At 45.9% G+C, this 15,482-nt stretch overlaps 1 protein-coding gene across 1 annotated transcript in view; it reads right to left on the bottom strand.

The window, feature by feature from the left end:
• LOC129481703 (inositol hexakisphosphate and diphosphoinositol-pentakisphosphate kinase 1-like) overlaps positions 1 to 15,456 on the bottom strand; it is a 28,235-nt gene extending 12,779 nt beyond the window's left edge. Inside the window, 22 exon segments of the mRNA XM_063638513.1 lie at positions 277 to 384; positions 554 to 668; positions 877 to 1,004; positions 1,329 to 1,552; positions 1,742 to 1,883; positions 3,887 to 4,069; positions 4,344 to 4,465; positions 4,624 to 4,755; positions 4,969 to 5,051; positions 5,138 to 5,247; positions 5,392 to 5,467; positions 5,586 to 5,672; positions 6,525 to 6,626; positions 8,081 to 8,202; positions 8,306 to 8,467; positions 8,936 to 9,037; positions 9,178 to 9,332; positions 9,959 to 10,044; positions 10,257 to 10,310; positions 10,628 to 10,664; positions 11,114 to 11,309; positions 12,381 to 15,456. Of these exon segments, the coding sequence (XP_063494583.1) occupies positions 277 to 384; positions 554 to 668; positions 877 to 1,004; positions 1,329 to 1,552; positions 1,742 to 1,883; positions 3,887 to 4,069; positions 4,344 to 4,465; positions 4,624 to 4,755; positions 4,969 to 5,051; positions 5,138 to 5,247; positions 5,392 to 5,467; positions 5,586 to 5,672; positions 6,525 to 6,626; positions 8,081 to 8,202; positions 8,306 to 8,467; positions 8,936 to 9,037; positions 9,178 to 9,332; positions 9,959 to 10,044; positions 10,257 to 10,310; positions 10,628 to 10,664; positions 11,114 to 11,309; positions 12,381 to 12,527 (2,673 nt within the window). The 5' untranslated portion in view covers positions 12,528 to 15,456.
• Between the last annotated feature and the right edge of the window lie 26 nt (positions 15,457 to 15,482).

Raw genomic sequence — 15,482 nt, 5'->3', positions numbered from 1 at the left:
AACCATGTTTGAGGAAATAAGACTCATAACATTGTCCCAAATTCCATACTCTTCCTAACGCCAGAGCTGTGTTCTAGGTTATCTCTCTGGCTCAACAACATCCCAGAACATATTTTCCGTTCCAGTAGGAACCTCCTGGATGCTCTGTGTCATGCTGTGCCTAAGTGCCACACCTAGCTGGATTCTCCAAATTATAAGGATAAGCAAGTTTTTTTTTTTTTAATAGAAGTCAAAAGAAGGGGCCTTTCTTTCATCCCCCACCTGCTAGTTCCTCACCTGTGTGTTGTCCTCATAAAGCATAATGACAATCTGGGTCATGTAGTTAAGCTCTGAGATGGCACTAAGATAATCCAAAGCTCGCTGCCATTGTGCATCCTGGGTCTCCTACCAAATGCAAAAAGAGGTAAGCCATTGCTTAAGGAAACGGGAGCCAGAGAATGAGCAGGGAGCCAATGAGAATGGAGAAAGCTTTCATTTAAAAAGCATGAGGAGAAGAGTAAAAGAATGCTGGGAAAAAGCTGTTCACAGGCTAAAGAAGAAGGAAGATCCTTACATCAAGAAGTCCTCCATAACGGAAGACACTGAGCAGGGAGTGGACGTGGCTCTCACTGGTGAAATAGAGACGCGTTCGAACGTGGCGACCTGGGGAGAGCACGCCTCGGGAGTACCTGAGATAACAGCTAAATCACTCACACAGTCAGTTAACCCTGTTCCCACCCTTCTGCAAACTCCTTCCTCCCACCTCAAAGACTTCTCTCCTTTCCATCCCAAAATGTTGTCTATTCTTGGTTCCCCAGGCTGTCCCAGCTTTGATTCCCCCAAGGCTCCCTGACATGCCCCTCCCTCCATCCAACACCCCTCCCAGCCCTCCCTCACAGGGGAAGTAGCTTGTTGACAGACTCATCCTCGTGGGTTCTCTGCAGGTCAAGTAGTATCTTCCGCAACAGTGGAAGACAGAAGCCCACAGCAATTTCCAGTTTCTCCTCCCGACTGATCCCGTACTCCTAGGGGCCACAAGCCAGGAATAAATACCTCAATAAATCTTGTTTTCTCATGCCTCATATTCCCAGGACCAAGATCATGCCTGTCTTCACCTCACGTCTAGGGTTTCTTTCATATCCACTACATTCCCCCTCTTCCAGATGTCTCCTGAATTAGCCTCCTGTACTTACCAAGAGCCAGAACGGACCCTGAGAAATGTAGCAACTCAACTTATTCCTTCTCTAAGTTGCTTTCCTCTAGTCCCAAATCACCCTTCCTTTCCACCTTTTCTCTCTTTCCTTCCCAACACCCTCATCCCCAGGCTAGGTCCCTTGTACAAGACACACCTGAGGAATGACCACATCAGCCAGTGCCTTAGAGAGACGGAGCAACTCTGCTGTGCCTTGAAGTCCCAGACTCCCATTGTGCTGCACGTCATACTTGACACAGTCATAGATGTCAGGGATCTTACTGATATCATAGCACCCACTCTTCTGTCGAAAGTCACGCTCCAGCTTGCTCCAACGCTGTAGCATTAGCTCTAGTGTCTCACTGTGGTAGAGTTGCAGGTCTGGAAGAAAGGCAGAAATCAGATAACAATCAAAGATTTTACCTCCAACAAAAGACTCTGACGACTCTAAAGTACAGCCAGAGGGAGGAGGAGGCCTGGTCTCTGACATTTAGGAGATGACACAAGAATGCCTGAGAAACCCATCCATACCTGAGACCTTGAAGGGAAGATAGTAGTATTCATACCCACCTATAGACCTGGGGTCCTGCATTCGTTCCTGGATCTGGTGGGTGAGGTTTTCAATCAGGGCAAATACCTGATCACAGACCTTCACAGGATTCTGGATGATAGTCATGGAGTTGAGCAGGGAAGTACTTCTGGTGGGAGCCAGCTATGAAGAATAGAGAGATGAAAAGCAAGATAGGCTCAGCACTAATTGCCCACATTCCTGTGAGTTTATTACACAGAGACTACCCACAATACAGATCTGTATGTTGGTTCACTCCAGTGAGCATTCTTAGGTTACTGGGCATACTAGCAGTTCTAGGCCTTCAGGTAAGGGCACTGCTCTAGCATATAGTCATCTAAGAGGGATTGATTTTAAGAGTCCAGAGAAAATAAAACAGACCTAAGTTCTTTTCTTGAGGGCTCTAGAATACACATGGAAAATACTGGAGAATAAAGATTAAACCAAAACCCCTCAAAATCTCCACAGAATGTTTTCATGAGTAGAGATCACAGATAACATTATCTTCTTCTTCTAAACAAGATGCTAGCCTGAGCCTAGAGTAGAAATGCTGCCTCAGAACTGGGTTCCGACTCAGACTTGTAGGACAGTAACAGTCAATGAGAAATGGGGAGGGAGAATCAAGATTGTGGCTGAAAATGCACAATTCTATTTAGGTCCTCCCAAGTTTCATTCTTGCTCGCAAAAGAAGGCAAGGCAGAAAAGGAAAGCTGCCTTAGCTTTTTTGAGTTTGACAGTGAGCAATGGATTGGGAAATGAAGGAGCAAGTTCCTGTTCCTTATCAAGTCCTACTCAGAGAACACAGAAAATCCTATGGGCTCATAGCAATGTGCTTAGCTACTTAACTCATTTAAGAACCAATCAGAAATGTTACACAACAATGTAAATATATGTAATGCTACTGAACTGTAAACTAAAAATGGTTAAAGTGGTACCATAATTTTAAAGTTTTAAACATTTTTTTTAAAAGAACATATCAGAAATGAGGAGTGGGAAGAGTAGAAAACCACTGCCTGGTCAATTGTGGCCTAGATATGCAGGAAAAAGAATGACCATATTGGGTAATGGCATATAGTGGGATTAATACTACAGAGCAATGTAACGGCCTGGGCATTGGAGTTAGACTCCTTGGGTTTGTATTAGCTGGATGACATGAGGAAAATTGCTTAGATTCTTCTGAGCCTAGGTTTCCTCATGTGTAAAAGGGGAGGAAAGTCCTTGTGGTCTGCACTCCTTGTAGTGCTTTAAAGATGACCATCAATTCTTTGTCTTCCTTCCCTTCCCTTAATTCTGGCTGGCCCTGTAACTGTTTAACCAATAAAAAATAACAAAGTTATGTTGTGCTAATTCTGGGCCTACACTTTAAGAAAGCTTCTAAGCTTCTGCTTTTGAATATCCCTAAAGCTACCATTTAATACATCCAGCTGTCACGCTACAAAAACCATATGAAGAACCATGTGGAGAAAAGAGGCACTGAGATTACGGGGAGAGCATGAAGAGGGAGAGAGCCAGCCATCCCACAATCCCAGCTGAACTTCCACATGGTTCCAGCTCCAGTCAATATCTGACTGCAATTTCAGGAGAGACTCCAAGCAAGATCAGATGAGCCCAGAACTGTGAGAGATAATAAAATGGTTGTTGTTTCAGGTTACTATGTTTTGCGGTAGTTTATTATGCAACAATGGATAACGGAAACATTCTTTTGTTCAGGATCCTTGGGATCAGAGCTGTGCTTTGGAATTGAGAATCTGTGGGACTTTAGAAGTTAATACAGTACATATGCCATATGTATATAATACCTCCATCAGGGCCCATGGCATAACCAAACACATTAATATTTCTGCCACAAAATGCATGACTATTTACACTAAGTGGGAAAACTAAGGATTATAAAAGTCTTAAGACAGTTCGTGTCAGGTTTAGCTGCCAAATGAATCTCAATGTCAAGAAAAAAATCTTTTTAATTTTCAAAATCATGCATAAGAGATTGTGGACGTGTACTTATCTCAAAGGGTTGCCGTAAGGATTAAATAATATATGTGTAAAACAACTAAAACAGTGCCTGGCATGCAGTAAATACTGTTATTATTGATCCCTACTATTTAGAATTCTAGGAATTGGGGATCCAGGCTATTTTAGAGCCTGACCTGATCGTAGTCCTCAGGGCCAAAGGGCGCATCCTGCTGTAGAATATGGTGCAGCCGAGCCTTCACCCGGTGCTGGCAGCTGCTCAAAGAATCCCCATCGCTGTCCAGTAGCCCATTCATGTTGGCACTCTTCACCATTTGTACCAAAATGGGTGTCAGCTCCCCTTCTAGAGCCAGAAGGCCCTAAAGAGAAAGCACAAGGTCTATTTGTTTCCCTTGCAGGTTAGCATCCCTAGGCCTAGGTGGTCCCAGGGATTGAATGGAAGCTGGTTGAAGAGATGGGGCCTACCCTCACTAATTATTGTCAGCTCATTCTCGGTAGTACAGAATGGGTCCAATACATGCAGAAACTTCTCTGAGTTGGCCTACAAGCACCCTGAGATGCTCCAACTGGTTCTCCAAACTCTCTGCTTCTCTACCTAATGGAAACTGGGACTATTAGAACTGTAGTATGCACCTTGGCGAAGGCAGCAGCAGTCATCTGAACACGACCCTCATCAGAGGCATAGATCTTGAGATCGTGGCGGAAAGTGCTATGGAGACGAAGCAGCCCACAACCAGGGAAGCCAGCATAGTCGCCTGGGGACAAAGTAGGGGACCAGGAATGGACTGCTATAAATACTTGTGGAAGAAAAAATGTTCATTTCCCCACTGTCTCTGTCCCTTCATTTTCCCCAACTTACTCTCTAATCATTTTATCCTGGCCCTGCTATGCGTTCACTCCCCAAAACACTCACCCTGTCCTCCAGGATACATGCAGCGAAAAGCTCGCCCCAGCTCCTCAGCCTGAACACGGCCAGCAGGAGTCAGTTCTCCACCCCATTTCAGTACCAGCAACAGAGATGGGGCCAGAGTTTCCCTCTGTGGATCTGAAGGAATAAGGGGCAGTGAATGGTCTAGATCTAAGAAAAATAGTGGGAACATCTAAATGTTAGCCCTTCTGAGGAGACCAGAGAGGTAATTGGGGGTAAAGGTCATCTATAGACTCAAGTAAAAGAGATCTGGTGGGGAAAGAAGATGGACAAAAAAAATAAAAAGAACACAAGATCTGAGAGGTAGTGGTAAGGGGGACTACCTCTTACCTTGCCCCTCATTAGAAGCTTTTACTCCATGAGGGTAGTAAGTCAATTGTACCTTCCGGTTTATACCTGAGAAGTGACCATACCTGCAGGATAAAGTCACAATTTATTTTCTGTTCCAGCACACCAGTTCTCACTGTTATTGGCTCCCTTTTGCTATCCCCTTTCTCACATCTCCAATACAGACTTCAGCTGCTCTAGTTTTCCAGTCTTCTCCTCGATCTCACCACCTGGTTCTTTCTCCAGTTCAGCCAACAACAGCCTTGTGATATCCAGCACCTCCTAGAGGAAATAATAAGGTATCCATGCAGAAGGCCAAGTCCTAGACAGTTACCTTTCCATCCTAGTCTTTTATCAAGACTCCCAGTGCCATATCCTCTATCTCTCTCATAGCACTGCTCCTCCTGGCCAGATTCACTACCTTACCTGGAGCTGCTCAGGTCGCTTGAGTTTTAATTTCCCTGTCTTGTAGCCACCATGTTTTTCAAACAGAGCAAAAAACCTGAAGAAGTAATGAGAAGCTTCAGTGTGGGATGAGACAGTCAAAGCCTCCAGGACTTGCCCCCCATGCAGTCTTCCTCACGAAAACCTGTTTGTGTAAATTAGGACACTCTTCCGACCTTGGGTGTTTCACTTCCATCTTCATCTTCTGCTTGGGAGTACGATCCCCATGACGAATAATTGCAATGACACAACGAAGTTCCATCCTAAGATCATAAATGTTATCAGAGCCTCTCCCACACCCCCATCCCACCTCCTGTCATCACATTACTTCACACGTCAAAAAACAGAGGGGCTGAGCAGGGCTCAGGCCTGTGATCTCAGCACTTTGGGAGGCTGAGGTGGGAGGATCACTTAGGCCCAGGAGAAACATAAGGTGAGCATGAGCAACATAGGGTGAGTCTGTCTCTATAAAAAAAGTTAAAAGAAAAAAATTTATCCAGGCATGGTGGCACACGCCTGTGGTCCCAGCTATTTGGGAGGCTGAGGTGGGAGATCACTTGAGCCCAGGAGATAGAGGCTGCAGTGAACCATGAGTGCACCACCGCACTCCAGCCTGGGAGACAGAGCCAGATCCTGTCGCAAAAAAAAAAAAAAAAAAAGAAAGAAAGAAAGAAAAAGAAAACGGAACTGAGATTAGGAATGGAAGCGGGGCATGGTGGCTCATGCCTGTAATCCCAGCTTTTTGGAAGGCCGAGGCGGGTGGATCACTTGAGGTCAGGAGTTCAAGATCAGATGGTGAAACCCCATCTCTACTAAAAACACAAAAATTAGCCAGATGTGCTCACCTGAACCCAAGAGGTGGAGGTTGCTGTGGGCCAAGATCATGCCACTGCACTCCAGCCTGGGCAACAGAGCTAGACTCTGTCTCAAAAACAAAAAAACAAAACAAAACAAAAAAAACGGGGGGGAAATATAAGTGGAGTTAAGAAGACTGTGTATAAGAGGCCCAGGCTCCCTTAGTCAGATAGTGTGGGGTCAGAAAGTAACCATTAGTCTGGTTTAAGGAATCCCATAGGTCTTAAGTAGGTTACTCCAGATTTTTTACTTTTGCTTACATAGTGCCAGATGTGGTGGGAACAATGGGAATGTCCTCAGCCTCCGTGGGGATGGACCATGGAATCTGGAACTGTGGGGCAAGCTCCCGCATTATGGTGTTCCTAGAAAGAGAAACAAAGAAGCCATGTAAAAATGAATAAACCATCCTGGCTAACATGGTGAAACCCCGTCTCTACTAAAAATACAAAAAATCAGCCGGGCGTGGTGGCGGGCGCCTGTAGTCCCAGCTACTCGGGAGGCTGAGGCAGGAGAATGGCGTGAACCCCGGGGGGCGGAGCTTGCAGTGAGCCGAGATCGTGCCACTGCACTCCAGCCTGGGCGACAGAGCGAGACTCCGTCTCAAAAAAAAAAAAAAAAAAAAAAAAAAAAAAATGAATAAACCAGAACTACTCATACGAATGAAGCTCACAAAAACAAGCAGGCTGCAGGCAGAAGAATACATTAATATAAAGTCTAAAAACATACAAATACCCATATATATGTAGTAAAAATATAAATAAATACATGGGAATGACGAACACCAAATTATGGATTGCGGTTGCCTCTGGGGATGGGGAGGGGATGTTACTAGGGAGGAGTACATAGGGGCTTCAATTATATATATATATATATATATATACACACATACACACACATATATATGCGTGTACATACACACACGTATGTGTACACACATGTGTACACACAGTTTGTGTATATAGATACACACATGTATGCATATATACACAAGTGTATATAGATACACATATGTGTATATATACATATATATGTACATATATACACAAATATACATATATGTGTACATATGTGTGTGTGTGTGTGTGTATATATATATATTTTTTTTTTTTTTTTTTTTGAGATAGAGTTTCGCTCTTGTTGCCCAGGCTGGAATACAATGGCATGATCTCAGCTCACTGCAACCTCCACCCCCTGGGATCAAGTGATTCTACTGCCTCAGCCTCCCGAGCAGCTGAGATTATAGGGGCTCAGCAGCAGGGCTGACCAATTTTTTGGGTTTTTTTTGAGATGGAGTCTCACTCTTGTCACCCAGGCTGGAGTGCAGTGGCATGATCTCGGCTCACTGCAATCTCTGCCTCCCGGGCTCAAGTGATTCTACTGCCTCAGCCTCCCAAGTAGCTGGGATTACAGGCGCCCACCAATATACCTGGCTCATTTTTTTGTGTATTTTTAGTAGAGATGGGGTTTCACCATGTTGGCCAGGCTGGTCTCGAAGTCCTGACCTCAGGTGATCCACGCACCCTGGCCTCCCAAAGTGCTGGGATTACAGGCGGAAGCCACTGAGCCTGGCCAATTTTTTGTTATTTGTAGTAGAAACGAGGTTTCACCATGTTGGTCAGGCTGGTCTCTAACTCCTGACCTCAGGTGACCCACCCAGCTCAGCCTCTCAAAGTGCTGAGTTTACAGGCATGAGCCATTGTGCCTGGCCTGCTTTTTTACTTTTATACCATATTTATGATATTTAAAATAAAGCAAAAACTTTCAAATATTCTTCTGTAAGCCCATTCTCCCCGGCACAGACCACTATGTCTCTTACCCTAGAATCTTGGCACAGTCATCGTAGTATTTCATGGAGTTCTTGACAAAACTAAAGCCATTGACATCACACACAAAGGAATGACCATTGGCATGAAGAAGGTCAAATCCACAAACTGTTTGCTGCAAGGAAAAGAAGAGAGATGAGAACAAGACAGTTACTTTTCCCGGACCCCTGTTCCTTCCTTTCTCCCTCATTTCACAACCTCCCTGGGCCCTCCTCTACCTTGAATGCTACGCAGACTTTCCTGGCCACCAGCTTTTCCATGGCAGTCAGCATGACTGGATATCGAATCTCTTTCCCCTCACTGTCTCGTTCAACCTTCCCATCCAAAGCTGGAGATTTTCTAGCTTCAGCATGGGCATAATCTGGCCCCACTGTATACACCTGCAGGTACATAGCATCACTGAGTATGCCCACAGCTCACCCTGTATATGAGAAGACAATATGAGCACTAGGTCTGTAGACTAGTTTCAGAGTAAAACAACAACAAAAACAAAACAAACAAATCCTGAGCATTAAGGAGACTGACCAACATTTTTCCTACTGAGCCCTACTGAAGTATCATTATGAATTTCTCCTCGAGACTCCACTACTGTCAGGTAGTCCTTATTAAAAAATAATTTACCAACATTATACCATTTTTCTAAGTCAGCCTTGCCCTTGCTCTGATAGTGAAAATGTGAATATCTGCATCCTCCACTCATTATCTTCACCTGAATTTGAAAGCCAATCACATTCACATCATGTTATTTTCTAGGACCTCCTCCCCGTATACTTCCTCCACCTGCTTCCCAAGTACCCCATCCCCACCCACACATTTGTAACCTCTTAAATCCCTATATCCACCATAACCTTGACATCTGTGCCATCTGTTGGCATAAACTCCTCATAGATGTACGACCCCGTCTTTCGGACGCTGCTCTCAGGAGAGTAAACACTGCTTCGGCTACCAATCTTCAAGAGAAAAAAAGAAGAAAAAACAATGTTGCCTCAGCTCTCTATTCTGTCCCCAAATTCTCCGTCTTCCTTCCCCACAACCTCATCCTTGCCCTTTTACCTCTCTGACTCCCCAGATGCTCAAATATCACCCCTACCTTACGAAAGAGACGCTGGCTTCCTCCTCCAGCTGAGCTGGGGTAGTAGATGTAAACATTGTGGTCTTCTGCACTCACTGGCTTCTCCACAAAGGGCTTGGGAAAGACAGCTCCATTGACCTCTACTTGGTCTTCACCTTCTATCAGGTTGCATTCTGAAAGGTGGTTGTGTGGTCATTCCTATGGCCTAAGGTTGTGGAATATTACTAATTCTCATTTCCCCAGGTTTTCATCTCTATAACCCTCAAATTTTTTTTTTTTTTTTTTTTTTGAGACGGAGTCTCGCTCTGTTGCCCAGGCTGGAGTGCAGTGGCGCGATCTCGGCTCACTGCAAGCTCCGGCTCCCGGGTTCACGCCATTCTCCTGCCTCAGCCTCCCGAGTAGCTGGGACTACAGGCGCCCGCCAACACACCCGGCTAATTTTTTGTATTTTTAGTAGAGACGGGGTTTCACCGTGTTAGCCAGGATGGTCTCGATCTCCTGACCTCGTGATCCGCCCGCCTCGGCCTCCCAAAGTGCTGGGATTACAGGCTTGAGCCACCGCGCCCGGCCACCCTCAAATTTTTATGACTATATCTTTGTAATAGATGAGGTAAAATCTCTATATAACATGTCTAAGATTCTGTCCGAAGACTCATGGCTCTAACCCCACCCATAATCCAATAACCAAAACCCCACATAGGTAGGTGGTATATAGGAGATGTCTAGAAGATGGAAACGTGGCTAAGTCATAGAAAGCAAGGAAAGGCAGGACTAACCCTCCCCCAGGCCAGGTACTCACCCTCAGGCCGGGCAGCATCACGGTTGAGCACAGCATATCGAGGCAGATCAATACCCTCTTCCTGCAGGATCCGGTACACCTCCCTCCTGTCACCCCCAAATAAAATAGCTGGGAGAGGTGGGAGTAACTAAGGGGAGAGGCTGGGGATTTCATTTGCACAGGATTAAAAGACACCAGGGCACAAAATTATGGTACAAAAATTAGGCATGTTGGTTTGACTCTGCTCCTCTCAGAGTGGGTTCCCTGAATATGCATGATCCCAAAGCCACCCATCTCGCTGGTCAACAGGAAGTTATACCTATCTTGGATGTAATACTGCATGGCCAGATCATTGATAAGAAAGGGGTTTCGAGGCCGGGCACGGTGGCTCACGCTTGTAATCCCAGCACTTTGGGAGGCCGAGGCGGGTGGATCACGAGGTCAGGAGATCGAGACCACGGTGAAACCCCGTCTCTACTAAAAAAATACAAAAAAATTAGCCGGGCGTGGTGGCGGGTGCCTGTAGTCCCAGCTACTCGGAGAGGCTGAGGCAGGAGAATGGCGTGAACCCGGGAGGCGGAGCTTGCAGTGAGCCGAGATCGTGCCACTGCACTCCAGCCTGGGTGCCTGGGTGACACAGCGAGACTCTGTCTCAAAAAAAAAAAAAAAAAAAAAAGAAAGGGCTTTCGAAGCTTGGAGTAAGCAACAGCTTTGTCCAGAGGAAAGCCTGGAATGGAGACAGGAAATAAAGAGACCAAAGGAAGGGAGAGAAAGAGAACGAGAAGAGCAAGAGAGATACAAAGACATATTCAAGCTATTAGCTGCCACTGAGCTCCTCTACCTATTCAACCCATCACTTATTCTTCTGCCCAGCTCACCAAGTCTAGGATATTTATCAAGAAAAAGTAAAAGAGAAATTATTTTTACAGTCCTTCCAGAGACCCAATTCTGTCAGAGATCCTAAGAGACTTAGAGTTGTCCTGAGGTTAGACTATATGCTTTAAACCCCCAGCAACTCCTCCAAGATGTAGGGAAAGCAAACTCCTTGGCACCGTTCTCTAGTGTGTCACAAGTAGCTGATGGCTCTTTACTAAGGAAATAAGACAATAAGAACCTCATTTCCCAAACCAGTATTCCCACCACCATTCCTTCCCATTTTCCTTCACAGACTCCAACCTTTGGAGTGGAAAGAGATGAGGCAGTGGCAGGATGGCCAGTTTTCCACGGGTTCATTAAGGATTACATCTTCTCCCAGAATGATAACAGTCAGGTAGTCAAATCTGCAGAGTCGCTCTAGGATTTGAGTCATGGGCTTGGACTTGGATTTCTTGGTCATGGCACAGATGCCAACAATGATCTGAGGTTCAGGAGGCTACAGAGAGAAAGTGCTGTCAGAAACTCAAGAAATTCCCACCAATATCACCCCCTTCTGGGAACACTGTCTTATCTTCTTAGGGCACAGAGTTTCTTGCCAGGACTCTGGACCTGTGGGACAAAGGGTACCTCCTAACTTTGATTGAGGTTGGGGCACAGCTAGGGATTCCAACTGCCTACAGAATAGGGGCCTTTCCACAGTAGGAAATATGTGCTCAAGCAGGAGAGCTAGAGGACCAACAACCATGAGACAACAGGAAGATCCCAAGGGCAGGGGTTTCTTTTTTCTTGGAGATGGAGTCTCACTCTGTCGCCCAGGCTGGAGTGCAGTGGCACGATTTCTGCTCACTGCAACCTCCAACTCCTGGGCTCAAGCGATTCTCCTGCCTAGGCCTCCTGAGTAGCTGGGATTACAGTGCCCACCACCACACCCAGCTAATTTTTGTATTTTTAGTAGAGACAGGGTTTCACCATGTTGGACAGGCTGGTTTCGAACTCCTGACCTCAAATGATCCGGCCGCCTTGGCCTCCCAAAGTGCTGGGATTACCCACGCCCGGCCAGGGCAGGGGTTTCTAAGAGAGGCAACCTAACCAATCTCTACTGCCCCTCCCCTAAACCAGGATAGGGCCTGTTTATGACAGGGAGTCTATGCATTTGGAAAGAACAAAGAGGTATCTCTAACCAATAGAATCTTAACTCTCTAGGACAGAGGCTCCAACCCCAAGTTACATCATTTTCCCCATTCTTTTTTTTTTTTTTTTTTTTTGAGACATTGTCTCGCTCTGTCCCCCAGGCTGGAGTGCAGTAGCGCGATCTCGGCTCACTGCAAGCTCCGCCTCCCAGGTTCACGCCATTCTCCTGCCTCAGCCTCCTGAGTAGCTGAGACTACAGGTGCCCACCAACACGCCCGGCTAATTTTTTTTGTATTTTTAGTAGAGACGGGGTTTCACCGTGTTAGCCAGGATGGTCTCGATCTCCTGACCTCGTGATCCGCCTGCCTCGGCCTCCCAAAGTGCTAGGATTACAAGCTTGAGCCACCGCTCCCGGCCTCATTTTCCCCATTCTTACCACTTCATCCTCCTCATCCTCAAGGAGCTCGCTGTCACTCTCTTCTGGCCTCATGCCTATTCCACGGGTGCCCAGCCCCTCATCTCCAGCTCCAAGGAAGAAGTGGGCCGTGGTACTCTCACCCTCACTGGCAGTCAATGACCACATCCCTGCCGGAACACCCACTCATCCCGCTCTGCAGAGGGGGGTACCCCGTCAGCTCAGAACCCAAGCCCCCTGGCAGTGGGTGGGGATGGGGATGGAGATGAAAAGCATAAGAGGGAACTATAAGGGGAAACAAAACAAAGCTATAGGAAGAAGGATCAACAAGAAAGGAGGCATATGGGCTATGACTTGAGATGCTAAAAGAGCCATAAAAGAAAAGCAAGGCATCCCTTTTCCTCCCTGCTCACCCGACTCCAACCAATAAATTAGTAAGAGGATCAGATAATCAGCCCTTACAATGCCGGCATGTCCCTGATTTGGCCAGCAAGAAACATTAACTTCAGGCAGCAAGTGGGAAAGGCAGGTCCTCAAGGAAGGCTACTGTTGAGTCCTACCAGAAGAGAAGGTTAGAGTGACATTTCAAACTTTGGACTCACTTCACAATGTTCCTAGCCCTTTTCCACCTCCTCACAGTAGTGTTGAATTCAGTAATTTAATTCAAAGGCAGAGGAATGAGAGAGCTCAGCTGACTTTCCCCTTAAACCTCATCTTCATTCTTCCCAAAGATTAACTCAAAAAATATTTATTGAGGGCACCCTACATTCTAAGCATTATATCAGAACATTAAGGCCAGGCACACTGGCTTACACCTATAATCTCAGCGCTTTGGGAGGCTGAGGAGGGTGGATCACTTGAGTCCAGGAGTTCAAGACCAGCCAGGGCAACATGTCGAAACCCAGTTTCTACAAAAACATACAAAAATTAGGCAGGCATGGCGGTGCATGCCTGTAGTCCCAGCTACTTGGGAGGCTGAGGCAAGAGGATCATTTGAGCCCAGGATGCGGATGTTGCAGTGAGCCGAGATCACGCCATTGCACTCCAGCATGGGTGACAGAGTGAGACCCTCTCTCGAACCAAAAATTAAAAAAATAATAAAACCCCCATGATCTCTCTCTCCTTCATCTACTCCACCTTAAAAGACAGTTGCCCAGCCAGATACCATGGTTCATCCCTATAATTCCAGCATTTTGGGAGGCTGAGGCAAGAGGATCGCTTGGGCTTAGGGGTTTGAGACCACCCAGGGCAACATAGCAAGACCTCATCTCTACAAAAAAATTTTAAGTCTGGGTGCAGTGGTTCATGCCTGTAATCCCAGCACTTTCGGAGGCTGAACGAGGATTACTGCTTCAGCCTCAGAGTTCAAGACCAGCCGGGGCAATATAGGGAGACCTGGCCTTTACAAAAGCTTTTTCTTAAATTAGCCATGCATGGTGGCACGTGCCTCTGGTCCCAGCTACTTGGGAGACTAAGCTGGGAGGATTGTTTAAGCCCAAGAGGTCGAGACTGCAGTGAGCCGTGATTGTACCACTGCACTCCAGCCTGGGCGACACAAAAATACCCGGTTTCAAAAGAAAAAAAAATTTTTTTTCTTTTTTTGAGACGGAGTCTCGCTCTGTTGCCCAGGCCGGAGTGCAGTGGCGTGACCTCAGCTCACTGCAACCTCCACCTCCCGGGTTCAAGCAATTCTGCCTCAGCCTCCTGAGTAGCTGGGACCACAGGCACACCCCACCATGCCCGGCCAATTTTTGTATTTTTTTTTTTTGTAGAGACGGGGTTTCACCATGCTGTCCAGGCTGGTCTCGAACTTCTGACCTCATGATTCGCTTGCCTTGGCCTACCAAAGTACTGGGATTACAGGCGTGAACCACCATACCTGGCCAAAAAGTTTTTAAAAATTAGCCAGGCATAGTGAGTGGTACACGCCTGTGGTCCCAGCTACTCAATAGACTGAGGCGGAAGGATTGTTTAAGCCCAAGAGGTCAAGGCTGCAGTGAGCTGTGATCGTGCCACTGCACTCCAGCCTGGGTGAGAGCAAAACCCTGCCTCAAATAATGATAACAATAACAATAATAATAGAAGACAAATGCCCAAGTTCAGAAAATCTGTTCAGGGAAAGAGGTCTAGTGTGGGTGGGAGGTTGAGAATACAGGCATCCATACAGCAGTCTCCAACCCATTCTCAAACTGAAATCTCAATGTTCTCTCTCATGTCCCCTGGTACTATAGAACCAGTGCTAGTCTAGGCCAAGGTCCCTCACACCAGGAGCCACAGTGAAAAAAAAAAAAAAAATCCCGGCTATAACTGTACCAGTAAGAATATCTTAAGACTTTAACTTGAACCAGCAGTTCCACTTCTGTGTACACACAAGTAATGTAGTTGTTCTCAACCAGCTGTGATTTTGCTGCACAGGGGATGTTTGGCAGGAGACATTTTTGGTTGTCACAATTGGAAAGGTACTATTGGCATCTAGTGAGTAGAGGCCATGGATACTGCTAAACATTCTAAAATGCATAAGATATCTCCTCACAACCAAGAATTATCCAGCCTTAAATCTCAGTAGTGCTGAAATGGAGAAACCCTGCTGCAGAGAAATTCTCCTACATAAGAAGACTTTTGTGAGGAACTTCTTAATCTTCTTCATTTCTCTGTTGGTAATGAGAAAAACTGAACACAGTTCAGAGGTTACACGTAGAATCAATAAATATAATGTCATATATAGAAATGATAGACTAATAGCAATGTAAAAATAAAAGCTATATGTAATAAATGGACAGTTTCCAAATACAAACTGCAGAAATATACCTGCAGTACAATGCTATTGTATAAATACAAATGTTACATATGGTTTACGACTGCATATATAATTAGTAAAAGTATAAAAACAGGGACTGGAAAGAAAGACATCAAATTCATGATAGTGGTTACCTTTGAGAAGAAGGGAGAATGGAACTGAGGATTCAAATGGTACTCCACAACCTTATCTACAGTGTTTATTTCAATTGTAAAAAAGATCTGAAGCAAATACAGAAAAGGTTAACATTTGTTCCTATGAGGCCTGGCGCGGTGGCTCACGCCTGTAATCCCAGCACTTTGGGAGGCCGAGGCAGGCGGATCACG

This window comes from Symphalangus syndactylus, chromosome 5 (assembly GCF_028878055.3).
Source record: "Symphalangus syndactylus isolate Jambi chromosome 5, NHGRI_mSymSyn1-v2.1_pri, whole genome shotgun sequence".
Taxonomy (NCBI): domain Eukaryota; kingdom Metazoa; phylum Chordata; class Mammalia; order Primates; family Hylobatidae; genus Symphalangus; species Symphalangus syndactylus.
The sequence above is the reverse complement of the archived record's forward strand: the minus strand, read 5'-3'. Positions and strand labels throughout refer to the sequence as shown.